General features: G+C 45.5%; 1 protein-coding gene across 1 annotated transcript in view; it reads right to left on the bottom strand.

Moving 5' to 3' along the window:
* The window catches only part of PTPN3 (protein tyrosine phosphatase, non-receptor type 3), a 215,595-nt gene that overhangs the window by 161,589 nt on the left and 37,233 nt on the right, over positions 1–16,773 (bottom strand). The window contains exons 3-5 of the mRNA XM_019540646.1: positions 6,837–6,944; positions 6,702–6,744; positions 1,978–2,056 (exon numbers count right to left, since the gene is read on the bottom strand). Of these exons, the coding sequence (XP_019396191.1) occupies positions 1,978–2,056; positions 6,702–6,744; positions 6,837–6,944 (230 nt within the window). The remainder of the gene's footprint in view (positions 1–1,977; positions 2,057–6,701; positions 6,745–6,836; positions 6,945–16,773) is intronic.

Genomic DNA, 16,773 nt, shown 5'->3' with positions numbered 1-16,773 from the left:
GGCACCCCGAGGCCCCAATGGCTGCCCTCCCCAGCACTTTAAAAAAAGAAAAGGGAAAAATGCCTCTACTCACTACAGGAGCAGGGGCTCTGGGGCCTCCTTGCAGAGGCCCCCCAGGCAGCACAGGGCGAGCGGGGAGGAGGGCCTGAGCTGGGGCTGCTAGGGCTGTCACCCAGCCCCACGCTGTGCAGGGGGAGCCCCAGTGACCCCAATGGAAGCTGCTTCTGCTGGTAAGTGCAGGGATTTTTTTTTTTTTTTTGTGGTGGGGGGGAGGGAGTTGTTGGGGGTTTTTTTGTTGTTTTTTAATTATCGGGATGCTGGGGTGGGGAAAGTCAACAATTGGTGGGGGGGAGGGGGGAACTGGGGTGGTTGAAGCCAAGTAGGACAGGGAGCTGGGGGAGTGAGTGGGGCTGGCGCTGGGGGAGCAGGCAGGGCTGGCAGGGGTCCCCCCTCATTGTCCCCTCTCCCCTCCTCTCCTCCAGAGCCCTCATACCCCTTACTTACCTGCAGTGGAGCCAGGGTCCAGCTCCCTGCAGCTGACACACTGCCTAACCTGCACAGGCAGGTAGTGCGCTTCAACACCAGCGTGAGGGCCAACCATAGAGACAGTTTGGCTGCTACCAGAACATCATCTCTGTAGAGGACTGAGCCTCCGGTTGCCTCAGGGCACGGTTTGGGACCATGCCCTGGCCTGCTTTTTTTCTCTGTGGAGTTTTTTGACCCCTGAATATCCAGGGGGTCTAATTTTGCCCCTGTGCTGCTAACTGTGAAACATTTTCTTGTTCCCGCATGTGCCTCTTGCAGCATCTCAAAGGAGTTTGAGATGCTGCAAGAGACACATGCCAGCTCTCACTCCCTAAGTCTCACTGCCTTCATCGGAAATTGCAGGTATTAGGCACCATTCATGATTAAGGCATTTGCAAATAGTATGGCTAATGTAGCATATTTTATTTTATTACACAATTAAAAGTAGCAATGTCTTGTGGCACAATTTCCTGCATTACAAAAAGGGTTTTAGTGCTGCTATATACCTTGCAAAGGAAATAATACTGGACAAAAAAACATACTTAAAAAAGGGTGAAAAATCAAACTTGCACAGGCATCCATAAATCTAACTCCTTGTGCAGCCATCCTGTATACTGAATGAAGTGACTAAATAATATGTGATCATGCAATTAAAGACTAAACATAACATATACATACACACACACACACACACACACAATTTGAAAGAAGAGCTGTTTCAGTCTTCAGTGTTATAATTCAGTATATTTTGCACAATGGAAAGGATTAGGTAACCTAACAATTTTAGTGGGTGCTACCAATTCATCTTATGGTGACTAACAGAAACAGGGATGTAAGACTCTGTGGGTACATTTACACATGCAATTAATACAACTGAATATACTCTGGTTCCATTTGAGTCACTATCTACACATGCAATTAAGCACAGTAAATTTACTACACTGCTGGATACCACTTGCATCTGACAGGACTACCCAGCAGTGCAGTAAATTAGTCTACTGAGCTCTAACTGCTGTGTGTGTATAGATGATGATGCTCTACTGTGCAGCAAATTAGTCTGCTACACTGTAAAGTGTCTCGTGTAGACTCGTCCTATGTGGACCAAAATGACAAAATCAGTGTGTGCATAGGAGTTATAAAATATGGTAATGACTTGCAAAAAAAGCACATGTTTTATTTTTACATTGTTAAAAATGATCACATTTAGCTAAGAAGATCATGTTTTAATGATAGGCAGTAAGAAACATGAAGACCTTAAATTTAGAAGGGTTGACTTCAAAGAAAGCAAGGAGTAAGAGTTGCAAGAAGCCCCATGGCTGACATGACTTAGTGTGTGCCCTATGACTTTCCCACATCTTTAAAGTCCAAAGCGTACAAAAAAGCAGAGCCTAACAGAGATTACTATGTTACTATTTCTTAGTCACTGGATGAAAATTTTAAAAATAAAGTTACCTGGTTTGTTCCTCCTGTAGTGTGTTGGGATCAGGTATAAAAAACCTTACTCGAAAATGCAGGGTGCAGGGAAAACCTCCTATAATGTTCCATAGAAGTAAATCAATTTTTCTACTTTTCCTGTAAATTTTATAGAAAGACTACAATACACAAAATAAATATATATCATGCCAAGTCTGGTGTGTTTTTTTCTTTTGAAGCAAAAAGCAATAATGATAAAACTCTCATATCTCTTCATTATTCCCTCCATTCCCATTATAAGCAGCAAAAAAACTTTCTAAGACTTTTTTTTTTCTAAGCACTCTATTCCATTATCATATTTCATTAATGTTAACAGTATTATCGATGTTGAAATTTATGTTCTGCCTCCTTGTGGCATTAAAAGAAGGAATTCTTTAAAAAGCACAATGTACTTTATTTAGATGTCTCATAAGCAATTGTCATCATCTGGGAAAATTTAGTGAAAGCTCCATCCCGCCCAACACGGAAAATAAATAAAACTTCACCAATTAACGTGTATAACTGTTGTTACTTCAAATTGCCACCTCACCCATCTTAAAAAGGCTTTCACTCAAGAAGGACACTCCTCCAGAGAGAGAGAGAGAGAGAGAGATCACATGTTTGAAAGAGCCAACTGGATACTACGTGAAGAACTGCTGCACTACAGAAGAAAAAGCCCCACAAATTGCACACCACTGGTTATGACATATCACCCGTCCCCCAAACCGTACAGAAAATCCTCAAACAATTGCAACCCATATTAGAAAGAGACCCTATTCTTAAAGAGATCTTCCCAGAGCCACCCATCCTAGCCTTCAAACAAGCACCAAACCTCGCTAACCTCATCAGAAGCAAACTTCCTCAGGCCCACAACACACCAAATCGACCCAGACCATGCCATGACAAGAAAGGCAAAGCCTGCCAGCACACCTCCACCACCCCCACAATTACTACATCCCACAACAGAACCATCAGCGTTCCTGGATCTTACAGCTGCACCTCCAGAAATGTAATACATCTCATCCAATGCACCAAATGCTCAGATGGAAAATACATAGGGGAGACCAAACAACAACTGCACACCAGAATGAATGCACACCAGAAATCTATCAAAGACAGGAATACACAATTACCTGTGGGGGCACATTTCTCACAAGAAAACTACTCTCTCTCCAATCTCTCAGTTCTGATCCTCAAAGGAAAATTACAAAACGCTTCCCAGAGACGAGCCTATGAAGTCCACTTCATCACCCTGCCGCATACTCAAAATCATGGACTAAGTATAGGCCTTGGATTTATGACACATTATAACCTGCCTGACATCTGACTCCCCAGGTACTTCTCCACTATTCATCCCCCTTCTCCCCCCGCCATTGACTCCTCAGTCTACATCTTCACTGACTGCCTATCTTGTATGCATACCAGCCCAGCCTCTAGCTTCTTTACTTTTTATTCCATCCAGGAAGAGCACAAAACAACTGCTGAAGCTTCCTTAGCTTAAGGGTTTTTGAACCCGAAAGCTTGCTTAGAAATTGTTTTCCAATTATTTAAGTTGGTCTAATGAAATATATCAGATTCACCCAAAGATCCTTGTCTGCCTATGTTACTTCAAAATCACACACAAGCACAGAATGAGCCAGAAATGGGGCAAAGAAAAATTGAACTCCTGCGTCACTAGTTATTACAGCAGTGGCCACGTACAGGAGTTATGTTTCTACCAGGAAAAATCACAGCTCTCCCAGTAGAAGCCGTGAGTATACAAGCATTCACAGTTTCTCCCAGAACAAAAATGGCTGTTCTGAGAACAAAATAACTCATCTCCCACTTCCTAGAAGGTACTCCTGGGAAGAATGTCTCAGGAGACATGCCTATATACTGAAATGCCTATATACTTCTCCACTTTTTGACTCCTTCTGGGAACAGGTGCTCAGGAGCCAAGTGGCAAGCCTCCAGCTCCATCATTGCTTCTCACATTGAAGTTCTCAGTGTGAATGACAGATGGGGACTTTGCCCTACTGCTCTAGTCCCCCTGGAGCAGCTGCTGTTCTTCATACTTTCCATGGACCAGAATCACCTCTGGTCTCAGGAAGGTATAAAAAGCAGGGGAGAGGGGGCAGTTGCAGGCTGAATACCTGTGCCCTGTTCCCAGGAACATGTCTAAAAGTGGACATTTTTTGGCTGCTTAGAAATGAATGCCAGTTTCACTCTCACCACACCGTTTGCGTCTTCTCATGCTGGCATGTGTCTTATTAGAGTTTTGTTTGTTTGGTTAAGCTACCTTTTCTTCTTTTGATTCTCTGGCATGTTTTCTGGACATGGTTTCCGTTTTCCTTTCAAAAAATGCAGCTCTCATAGCCCAGCTGTCTTAAAACCCAAGAACCAGTGCTGATCTCCCCTCATCACTTCAGTCCCCCACACACACTTCGGTCTCTACAATAACCAATAGCTCTCACTTTTCCACATCCCTAATTTTGTCCTTGGTTTATAACTGCCTGCATCAGGAACATGCAAGACTTGGAGAAAAGAAACATTCTGTAAAGGCTCAAAAAAAGAAAAAGACTAGCACAAGAAATATACTGATCTAGACAATATCTACACAAACTTCCCTTCCTCAGCTCCTGGTTTTTCCTCCAAATCATGGAGTCTCATTCACTTTCCCTGCTACCCATGCAGCTAGCATTCTTTCCCTTCAACAGAACTTCCAGCATGAGAGCATACACGTTCCCCTTTCTTCGATCAACATTTTCTTTAAAAATAAATAAAAAAATAAATAAAAGGAACAGAAATATTATGATCCTCCAGTCCCTGCCAGATCACTTCCTGATCAGCCTTTCAAGTGATCCCTTACTTAATTACCATGCCCTTGGACTTGGAGACTTGAAAACACACTTACCCTGGGCAGAAGCCATCTTTATCCATTCAAATGAAAGATTCAAGCTTAACAATAAAGGTTTCCCTCAATTTATGCAGCAGGTGTGTTCCCAGAGAATGGCGCACAAATTACATTTGCATAAAGCATACCCAGTTTACAATGAAACAGACAGGGACATGTTCCCACAGTGGTGGTGGACGGAGGGAGTGAGGTTGGGGCTAAAGAAGGGGCAGGGAGAGAGAGGTGTGGCTCAGCCCAGTGACTGCAAGCAAGCAAGTGGTGTAGGCCACTTTCAGGGCTGCAACAGGGGTGGCACCAGGCTCTTCACTGTGCTCAGGGTGGACAGCAGCCCCACTAACCCCATTTCTCCCCACACACCCCACAGCTCCGCTTCTCCCCAGTCACCATAGCCCCTGCTGAAGTGGCCACGGGAGCAGCTGACACCAGCTGCCTGCAGCCGCTGGGCTGCACCACAACCCGAACCCCCTGGCACAGTGTGGCCCAGCGGCTGCAAGCAGACAGTGCCTGCCACTCCCAGGAGCTAAGCAGGGGCAGGCAGCAGCTTGCAGTGGATGAGCAGGCTGGGGCCAGTGGCCACTGCAGCTCTTCCCAGTGCTCAGGGTGGGCCACAGTGATGGGAGGGGGCTTCTGCCACGCCAAAATTTGCCGTAGCCCCCTGCAACCTGCCCTTCCAGAGCTGCTGAATGCTGGGAAGAGCCTGGTGCTGCCACCAGCCCCAGCTTACAGTGGCCGTCGACCCCAGCCTGCTTTCGGAGCAGCAGATGCCACCTACTTGTAGCTGCTGGGCTACGCTGCACCAGGAGGTTCAGGGCAGAGCCCCATGGGGTTCAGGGCATAGGGCAACCAAGCGGCTGCAAGCCACTGGCATCAGCTGCTCCCAGAGCAGCTGCAGCAGGGGCTGTGGTGAGTGGGGCTCTGGTCCCATGGCCCTTTCCCCTCCCCTCACAAACTTACCTACTTGGGGGAGCACATCTCTAAGCCAATCACGTAACAGCAAATTTACCTCGCATATAATGAATTACAGGTATAAAAAGGGTCATTGCATAAGAGCGACTTTGCATAAACTGAACCTGCATAAAATCGAGGGAAATCTGTACCCAATTGATCTTGATCTGGAGACTCAGTACTAGCTACATATAACTGGTTCCACATACAGCAAAGCATCCAAATGGTACAGCAATTTCATACCATCAATCAAAATTCTGAAGTTACTGATCTTGACTCAGACAGGGCTATCAATAACTTAGACTACATTTGCATTCAAAGGAAAGAAAGAAAGCTATGCTGTTACCATAAACAACCAATAAACTCTTCCGACTAAGAAAGTTATACCCTGTTCATAGTTTTAAGATGGCATTTAAAAATTAACCACTACAGAATGACTAGTTTTGATCAACTTTGACCAGGCTAGGAATTTTACTTAAAATGGTTTAAACTTGCCTCAGGGTTACTATTTTTTCCTTAGGACTGTGTCTAACAACTTTTTCAGGAATCTACCATCAACATCACTGGCAATAATACTGTACTGTTACCTCCATACAGCTACTGTTTGTACTACTACATCATATACTGTTGCCTCCAGACCGCTACTGTTTTTACTGCTACATCTGCACATCACAGTAGTAACATCATAAGCAACCTACAGCTCCTGATCTGCAGCCAAGCAGTAGTAAGAGCTGCGGGAATTTTTGTCAAAAAGCTTTAGTAAACAAGGCAATAATATCCAAAAGTTTACTTCACACATAAATAATATTTAAGCTAATCAAGGAAACTAGAAAGGGCTTTAAAACAATTAGAAGTTTTTGTCTGCCAGGTACTAAAAATATCTTACCTTTAAGCTGTTTTTTGATAGGTTTGCTCGTTTCAAGCCACCGCTGCAAAGTAAAAAAAAAATATTAGATGGATTTTTTTTTAAAGAAAAAGTCATTATGCATTCATTTTAGAAAAAAGTTAATGGTGTACTTACAAGAGAATCTACTGCTTCTTCATTTTGCTGTAAACCAAAATATTCCTTCTCCGTCACACCCAAGTGGTTATAAGCCATATCCAACAAAATCTGACCAGTATCTTGTTTCTGAGAACAAAAAAACCCGAAAACTCATAAGAGAAAGGTATGACAAAAAATGTCTTACTTTTAAAAACCTAACTTTATACCAACTACATGGTCCAATAAAAGATGTCATTCTTGATTCTTGCATAATTTTTGGACCACCTATAATTTTAATAGATATTTTTAATTTAAAAAACAACAAAACACAGTTGTGGAAAATTTCAGCCTATAAAAGAAAACACCTAAATGTCATCATGGTTGAAAATAGCTCAGCTATAGAGATATCAAAGGAAATTCTCATCAGAATATTTATCTTAATGGTTGTAATAAAATGTGCATTAAACATGAGTCACAAAGGCCATAATATGAACTGATCGATAAGTTAACAACAGAAATTCATAGCTTTTCCTTGCTTTCTTCCATGTTTTGTTTTTTGCTTTCCCCAGAAGCTCTGATTATTGGCTGCAGCCAAAGCTGAGGATTTTGACTGCAGTGTACCAATGCTCCTGCTGGAACTGAAACCCAAAGATTCCTGGCTAGGGGGTCTCGCCCCTATGCTCAAGGTCAGACCAACTGACATAATATTTGGGTCACAAAGGCATTTTACCCCATGGTCAAATTACCATGGACCGTAGGACCATTTGCCTTCCTCTGTAGTACAGAGTACGGACCTCTTCATTGGATCTCTCAAGCATATTTTAATAGCCTGTGCAGCAGCAGGATGTTGGCTGCCATGGTCCCCTGGCTTTACCTGGGGTAGGTTAAGATGTGGTCATGTCTTGTGGTCATGTCAAAATTGACTGTACAGTTTTGCTAGTAGGTTAGAACAATGGTGATCAATCTTTTTGCCAGCAGGCCAGATAGACGATGCCAATGCCATCCACAGACTTGATATGGCTGGCGGTCCCGATCAGTATGGGACAATTGCAGCATGGCCCCATCTGGCCATACAGCGGGGGACACTGGTCATCCTGACTCCAACGTGGCCGTTGGGGGGGGGGGAAGTGGTGTGCACCAGCCCCATGGAGAAAAGGGATAGGGCCCAGGCTAGAGGGGCATGTGGCCCAGCCCTGCAGGGTGAGGGGGAAGGGGAGTGGCCCAACCCCAACCCAGCCCCACTGGGGGAAGAGGCCGTGATCCAGCCCTGCAGGGGCATAGAAGGGGGCTTCATGCACCCCAACCTGATCCCACAGGGGAAAGTCTGTATGGCCCAGCCCTATCCAGCCTGGGGGGGTGGCAGAAGGGAACATGAACTGGACCCAACCTGCAGCATGGGGCTTGAGGTTTGGTAGTTTGGCAGCAGGGGAGGATTGCCATATTTACTGCCACCACTACCACCAAATTTCCTGATCCATGGGCCACAGGTCGGTTTAAACAACAGATTTGTATAGGATGGTTTGGACAGAGATCATCCTGCCTCAGGCAGAGATTTGGACTAATGACCTCTGGAGGTCCCTGACAACCCTACTTTTCAATGATATCCATGTGGCATACAGCAAATGCATATGGGTAGACTGAGCAATATGCATCTCAGGCGACTCTCATATTGAGGTTACTTCTCATGAGTTTTTCAGTCACAAGAACATCTGACATTCACTTGGGCTGTGGCAATATCTTGCAGCTGTAGCTTTTGGCCACCAGAGACTACTGTTGCCCCTGCTAAGAAGCAGCCCAAGCAACTTTTGCCTCACTGTTCTCTCTGCTGAATCTGAGGAAATCTACTAGCACACACAAAAGATAGGGAGGCCTAACATGGGTTTCAAGCCTCTCCAGACAGCAAACCTCACCTTTCCTCCTGTCCACAAAAAAAAAAAATCTCTGAAGCTGCACCCAATTTTCTTAAAGACCCCACAGATTCATCTGGTTCTGTCTCTTTTCCTCTCCCAGAAAGCCTCCACAGAGGACCTGCCTATCCACAGAGATCTTTGAGCACCTTCCCACTTCCACAGCTCCAAGTCTTGACCTACCACTGCTTGAAAATGGGTGCTTTAAGTGGAAATTCACAGTCAAGTACCAATTTGCAAAAGGTAATTTGCACATTTACTAAGTTATAGAAAGATTTCCCATGCAGCAGCTCAAACCTGGAAGCTCTATACATACTGGCTTGTTGGAGAGAACATAAAATCAGCCCTGCCTACTTACTTTATTACTCGTACCTTGCTCTTCACAGGAAAGATGCAGTGTGCCAACTTTTGTTTGCTCTTGAACACTACCTATTTTAAGGCAATGCCTGTTCTCAACCCTAAAATGATTTATGATTTATAGTCGAGTAGAACTGTCAAGGAGCCAAAATTTAGGAAATGTAAGTTTGCCTGTACAACTTGAATTCAGGTTCCTTGTGTATATGCATTGTGATACTATCATATGGTACTTTTATTTTTATCTCCATGTCCACAATACATAAACTTTTTATCCTATTTCGACTGTTCGTCATCTCATCCCATGGTTTACCTGCTGCACATCCTTCAAATCTCACTCAGAAGATATAACTGTTCATTCCCTCATGAGCCTTCCTATAGAATTCAACATTATAGAACTGAAGTAATTTGAATATTAGTTTATTTCACAATACACCTTGCATACATCGGACAGAGTACTTCCATCTTGCCAGGGAAGATGCGTCAAGCAGGGGCACTGACATGTTCATCCTCGCTGGTCCTTTCCTAGGGAATACTGGATGAGTCAGTACTGCATGGTCTGCAGTATACCATATTTACCCACACACATTTAACAATCCTCACTCTTTAATGATGTTGATGGTCCACTAATCAAGCTAACTTTTTCTGGAAATTTTGCTGCATATTAACTACTCTTGGTCTCTATTCTTCTATTTTATAGCATAACTGATGGTTTTTAGCTCTTTTCAAATTCATAGATCCACCCATAGAAACCTGTTTTCAGCTGCAGCGAGTGTTACAGCTTTTGTTTGAACAGGAAAGGGAGAGTGAGATTAGGCTCTGGCCCTGTTTTATGCAGCCACAGCTCTAGAAAAATATTTTTTCTTCCTTCTGCCTACTCCAAACCAAGGTGTCTTATTTGGGGCCATGTAGTATGCAAGAAAATGAAGTAAGCTGGCATGTAGTAGCAGAGGTACATTAAGCCATGTGGCCCAACAGAGATAGACAGGCCTTCACTTATGTCATCTGATTAACCCCATGCTACAAAAGGAGTTTCACCCAAGGCTGGAATCAAACTTGTAGGGGGCAGCCAAGAGAGGCCTGTATGAATTCTGAATAGGCATAAGTTTTGACTCCAGGTTCACCAGCATTGCTGGTAGGAGGACTCAGTGTTTGCTAGGAGGAGCCTACTTTCACCAGGTAGTCAGTCACCTGCTTGATCTACCACCATTGCAAAGAATGGCAAAAATTGTCAGGGCTGTCAAGTGGCTGAATGGAACAGCTGGCACTAGTAATGGTCCTTGCCCATAACAAACGGGAGCTATTTCTTTTGATATGTTAATGCATTGTCCAACAGAGCTAAATTTCTGAGATAAAATGCATGTTTTCTAGGTTTACATGTAAAAGCATGCCAAAACAGGAACTAACTCTGACTTGACAGCCGTCTTTGTGGATATGAAGGAATGGAGACACTGTACATAGGAAGAAGAGGCTTCAAGAAGGGTGTTGGGTGTCAAAGAAAAATCTTTGGTTTCAGATGCCGATGGCAAAAAGGTCAAAAGGCTAACATAACATATTTCGTCATTATAGTTCCGTATCCAAACCTCCCCCCCCCCCCCAGCTTAAATATAAAACACATGTGCAGTCAATCTCGCATGAAACCTAAGAACACACAGAGTCTGTTCACAGTCATGATTGGCAGTCCTATAATTATTCAAGCCTGGCGTGTTGTAATAGGCTACCCTGTAAACTATAATTTTGGAAAGATTTCCACCTTCTGCGGAGACCTCCACGCATGCCCAGGGGACAGAGTCAGCGATTTGGCCAGTCGCTGACCTCTCCCCACCTACGGTAAAAGTTTTCAGGTGTATCCGTTCTGCTGGCTCATTCGTTCTCGCCAAGAGCTCACGAAAATCTTCAGATCAAAGTTACCTGTATGCTTTGCTTAAAATCTGCACCACGCAGTTTGTAATCTGTGCAGTGAAAACATCAGCATGCTGAACTGAATAGCTCAACTTCTCTTTCTACACCGCGCAACCACAACTTCCTCCCTATGCTGCAATCTCCTGTAGCGTAAGTAAAAATAAGCTTTCTGTATAGCCAAGACGTGTTAAACCTCCTGACTCCTCTCGCTTACCCACCTGCCCGATTACCTATCCCACCTGCATCCAGCCGGTCGTGCCAACCCAGGCTCACAGGTCAAGGGTACACCGGTCCTCAGACGCGACATTGGGTTTTGTGTGGTTATTATTAATGCTTGATAAATCTGAATTTTACAAGGAACGCCTTGTCTGAAAATGTAAGCAGTACATAAATCATAACTACCAAAACAGAATTTTCAGATATACAAGCCTAGCCTAGAACAGGGGTAGGCAACCCTTAGCTCGCGTGCCACAGCACCACACAAAGGCATTTTGTTTTGGATGCATGCCTCAGGGCAGATGGCAGGGGAGTCGCAAGGAGCCCAATCCTTATTGTGGCAGTGAAGTCTTGACCCTTTCCCCCCTGTCTGGCTTGAGGCACAAATGCACTTGCCGCTGGCAACAAGCTGGGCTGGGGCTCCATACATCTCAGTGCAGCTGCTTGCAGCCTCCCTGCCACCTGCTGTGAGCAGGCAGCAGGGGCCCACCCAGAGTCTGGGCTGGATGAAATAGGTAGTCAGGAGGCTGCAAACAGCTGCACCATGGTCCATGGAGCCCTTGCCAAGCTCACTGCTGGCAGCAGTTGCATGCATGCCTCAAGGCAGATGGCAGGGAAGGTGCCGCGGCTGCGCTGTCAGAACAAGGATTAGGCCCTTCATGGCTCCCCCACTGTCCGCCACTGACACACCAACGTCTTACAAGTCGAAGTCGCAGGTGTTTTTGGCAACGTGCCCAAAAACATTGCCAACTCCTGGCCTACAAGGAAAAACAATGCAACAGAGAAATGAATTTGTACCAAAAACGTATCTTTTTCCCTAAATCAGGTTCCTAGGCAAGGCAGAGATTCAAACTTCCCCTCATTTATTCTTTAAAAACGGATAAAAGTATAATGAAAATGAGAAAAATTCCTCAATTTTATACTAAAAATTGCAAAGGAAATAAATGCTACTGCTACACCAGCATTTATAAAGACCCATCATCCTGCAGGTACATTCCCCATGGGTTAGAAAAGCAAACTGCATCTTCCTCCATATAAAAGGCTTACACACCAAGATATGCTGTCCTACCATATTGATTAAAATTGATGGACAGATAAAAAGACAGAGAACCTAGTCCGGTTTTAGACATTATTCCAATTACAGGATAGCTTTTCTTGCACAATGAAGAGGTTGTACCATATATACAGCTACACATGCATAGTAAGGCTGTGCGAAGCTTCGATAGCCAATTTAATTTGGAGGAGATCCAGCCCAATTCGGGGACCAAATCTCTGAATCCAAATCCAATCAGAAGACCAAGTAAAACCTCCAGATCAATTCGAAGCATCTGAATCGATTAGGAAAAGATTCGGCAATAAACTAAACAGGCAGCTGACACAGCTGCCTCCAGCTGGTAAGCCTCTTGGGGTTGGGGGAAGTGGGGATTGGGGCTGGGCTGGGACAATCTGCCCAGCTGGGGAAGAGGTGAAGAACTTCAGGAGGCGGGTGGGGAGGCACGTGATGTGGGCGCTGCAGCACTGGGAGCGAGGGCTTTACCCTGCTGCCGCTTGCCCAGCTAGCGTGGGGGCAGGGGCTGGGATGCAGGTGCAGCTCACTCTGGGCAGAAGGGAGCAAGTAACAGCAGGGTATAGCCCCCACTCCCAGCATGATGCACCCGCATCCCATGCTGTGCCATGCTGGCTCGCAAGCATCACCAGCGCCCACCCCTCATACCACCTGGCAAGCGGGAGTAAGGCAGAGTACCCACTCCCAGTGCTACCATGCCCACATCAGCACTGGGAGCAGGGACTCCGCTCTGTCTCCACTTGCCAGCCAGTGCGGGAGGGCAGGCACTGCCACCACTTGCCAGCCAGAGCAGAAGGGCACAGAATGCAGGCACAGCAGCGCTGGGAAAGGGGGCTATGCCCTGCTGCCACTTGCCCCCTGCCACCGAAGCAAGCCATGCCCACACCCCACCCCCCCAGCTGGGCAAGCACCAGCAGGGCCGAGACCTCCCTCCAAGAGCTATGTCCACATCCTGCATCCCACACCCCTCTCCCCTGCCCCAGCTGGGCAGCTTGTCCCAGCCCCAAACCCTCCCTCCCCTATGTCCATTCCCAGCCCCAACAGATTTACCAGCTGGAGGCAGCTGAGCTGCCTGTCTAGTCTATGGCCAAATCTCTGAAATGGCACTGAATCTTTTGGATCTGATTCGGCTGAACTGAATCGGGACAGTGAATCAAGTCACTGTCCTCTGAATCTGCCAAATCCAAATCCAAAGCAAATACTTGCTGCTTCGCACAGGCCTAATGTGTAGGGCAAGCTGTCAGGAGGAGGAAAAAAGGGAATATCAGCTTGCACTGCTGCTTCTGACCACCTGGAGGAGCTCTTGCTGGTCAGTAAAACCCCTGAAAAGAATTACTTGACTCTTCTAAGGAGTAATCCCCTAGGATCCCTGGGGCCTCCCCTGAGAAACAAACTGAAGGAGGGAGAAGAAATCCTCCCCCTACTTCTACAGATGCACCGACACATCGGTCCAATATCAGATCAGCACCAATATAAAGAAAATTGACTGTATCAAAAATTGGCTTGAAGTGGCCAATAATTTGGCTGATGAATGCTCGTGCATGCATGCAGCTGCAGCACAGCACACAGGCAGCAAGGTGAGGGAGGGAGTGGGGCTGCCCCAACTCCACCCCCATGCCCTCCCAGACAAGCAACAGAAGCTGCCGGACAAGTGGCGCGCAGCGGCAGGAGTTACTTCCCCCTGGACGAGCCGCAGCTCCGCCCTGCACCCACCCCACCTGGGCAGTGGCCACCCCAACCCCAGTCCCTCCCTCACCGCAGGGGGTCTCCCCCTCCTCTTTCACCACAACAGACTTACCAACTGGACTCGGCTGTATTGCAAATCAAATCGGTGTCGGCCAATACACATCCTTAAAAATCAGCTATCAGTATCAGCCCCCAAAACGTCCATCAGTGCACTCCTACCTACTTCCCCACCATGAGCAGAGGGCATCCTGCCCTGCTGAAGCAAAGCCCAGGTCTCCAGAGCAGCAGCAGAACCCAAGTGAGGGGGGTGGAGGGGGGGCTAGAAGAGGGGAGGTGGCAATACAGCCAGGCAGACTCCCCCCCCCCACCCCCAACCTTCCTCCCAACAAATTTGCTGCTGTCCAGGAAACCAAGGCTGCACTGTAGCCCCCTGCACTGGTCCCCTGCCCTTGTATAGGGAAAATGGGGATGGGAGGAAGCGAGGATTCTCTCCCGTGCTTGGTACTGCTCAGGAAACCCTGCATTCAGCTCCAGCGTGGCAAGGCTGACCTTGCTCACCTGCTCTGTGCTCACATGGGGAGAGAGCCAAGGTATTTCTCCTGCTGGGTACTGCTGAGTATGGGGAATGAACTTAGGGCTCAGATATTCTGGGGCAGGAGTTTCCACTAGAGATGGAGTACTGCACCCTAGGATGCCCTGGGAAGACAAACATATTGCTATCATACAGTGTATTCCTTGCTACATGTAAAAATTAAAGCTGGTTAGCAACTGGCTATATAGTACATATTTTTGCAATCTAACTTTATAGCTCGTTGGAGCAGTTAATAGCATGATAGATCGTTTGCACATGTAGCTGTTCTCAGTTAATTGTACAATGACTGTAACGTAGACAGGGACAGCAAGTCTACAGCAAGTCTGCAGTTTGCAGAAAACCCAAAATGATTTAAAAACCGAACACAATACTGCATTAACAAATCTAGACCTGCTTAGTCTCAGCTGGTTTTCTGGAGGAAGAAAAATTTTCTCACTCTGTTCCATGTGCCCCTTCCATCCTTTTGTACAGACTCATCCTTTGGATGTTTTCCAGTCGAACATAGGTATTATAACAGATCAGAGAAAGACAAGCCATTATAGCCTGTACAGGTAACCAGCACCTCCATTTTCAAGTACAAACTAACTAGCAACCTATGATCGTTTAGGGACACAGACATGTCTGCCATCACCTGTTTGGTCAACTAAAACTCTGGCTAACCATAAACTATACTGGTTAAAGCTTCTGAGATGCCTTCAACACGATTTTCAAATAAGAAAGCTTCAGTACTGTATAGCCTTCAAGAAAAAAGAATAAATGACTGCACTGCAAAGAAACAGTCGCTTGACAGGCTGAAACTGAAAAGGTTAAATTTCTGGTCATTCACAGAGTAAGTATTTGGGAGCACAAAGGTAACTTGTCTAGTAACAAAGCAGACAATACTGAATTTGATGGCAAACACCTTTGAATACAATAGTAATCACAGGTCGTCAACTCCTCAATTACTTCCTCTCATCCAGACTGATTTTGAAATTCTTGGTTCCTTCTCACCCAGTCACTTGAAAGGCAGGAAAACAATCCTTTCTCAGTCTGACAGAAGGACAACCACTGCATTCACAAAACTCAGGAATTCATTGGTTAGAGTTACACAAAGAGGCTGCTTGCAGAAGTACAGAATAAATAAATAAATAATTTTAAAAACCCCACTCTTTACCTGAAGAAGCAATGCATTAGTTCAACCCAGCTCTAAAACATCTGTATAGATCAGGTGCCTCAGCAGGGCATAATGGAGATTTACCTAAAGCCGATTCAATCAGTATTAGATAAAAGCCCCACTAAAGCACCCGGTCTATACAGGTGGTGGAGAGCTGGGTCAAACAGGCTGCCTCTTCTGGGCATGTGCTGGGCACAGTGCTGAAGCGCACCAAATTTAAAGTAAAGCATGGATTTTTTACTGACCATAAAGTAAAAATACATAGCATAGTTAGATGATGTAGCTATCTTTATAGTTAAGATTGTGCAAATATTTCAGTTGTAAAGGTCACCTGCAGTGACTTGACAGAATGGAACCTTGATCCAATGGCTAGGAGACGAAGACAACTAGAAATCTTGTTCCACTGCAGCCTTCATCCGCCTTCACAGCCATTGAGATTCTAACATCTTCTTCCACCTGCACTGCCATTGAGGATTTGTAGAGTCATGGCTAGGGGATGGGCAGGCTTAATACAGTGGTGACCTGTACTCACCATGTCAGAGCACTACCAGGAGGAAAAGCATTGCCATCTGCTCTCCTCACCTCATCCTGGTGGTGTTGCTGCTGCTTGGTCGGTGACTGCTTATTCATCAGAGTTACCCCTGCTTATTTCATAGCTAACCTGGTCATTCTATTATCCAACACCTGTGGACATGCTGGGTAACGGTACAGATCTGCCCCACAGGTTGAGTTTTCAATTATAGCACCTAGTCCACAGCCACTTACCCCAATTTTTTCACCCTGGTTTGAGATGGACACAGCCACATGTCTACATTAAATCACACTCTGTGTCTATCCCAACTATGGTGTTGGTTCAACAAAAAGTATCATCCACAATAATTCTTGCTCTCACATAAAAAAGAAACGTATTTAAATATCATGAAACAAACTAAACTCGGTCAACTTAGGTGAAGTTTGGCTAAACCGCACAGATGGAAAGTTCTAAAATGTCTTTAAGGACTACACTGAACCACAATTTGTTGACCTACTGCAGATGTTCAACATTGATTTTCAGATTAAAAATAATACCTTTTTAAGTACCTTTAAAATATCCAGTCAAT

This window comes from Crocodylus porosus, unplaced genomic scaffold (genome assembly GCF_001723895.1).
Source record: "Crocodylus porosus isolate Cpor-Errol unplaced genomic scaffold, CroPor_comp1, whole genome shotgun sequence".
NCBI classification, from domain to species: domain Eukaryota; kingdom Metazoa; phylum Chordata; order Crocodylia; family Crocodylidae; genus Crocodylus; species Crocodylus porosus.
This window is presented reverse-complemented; position numbering and strand designations above follow the sequence as displayed.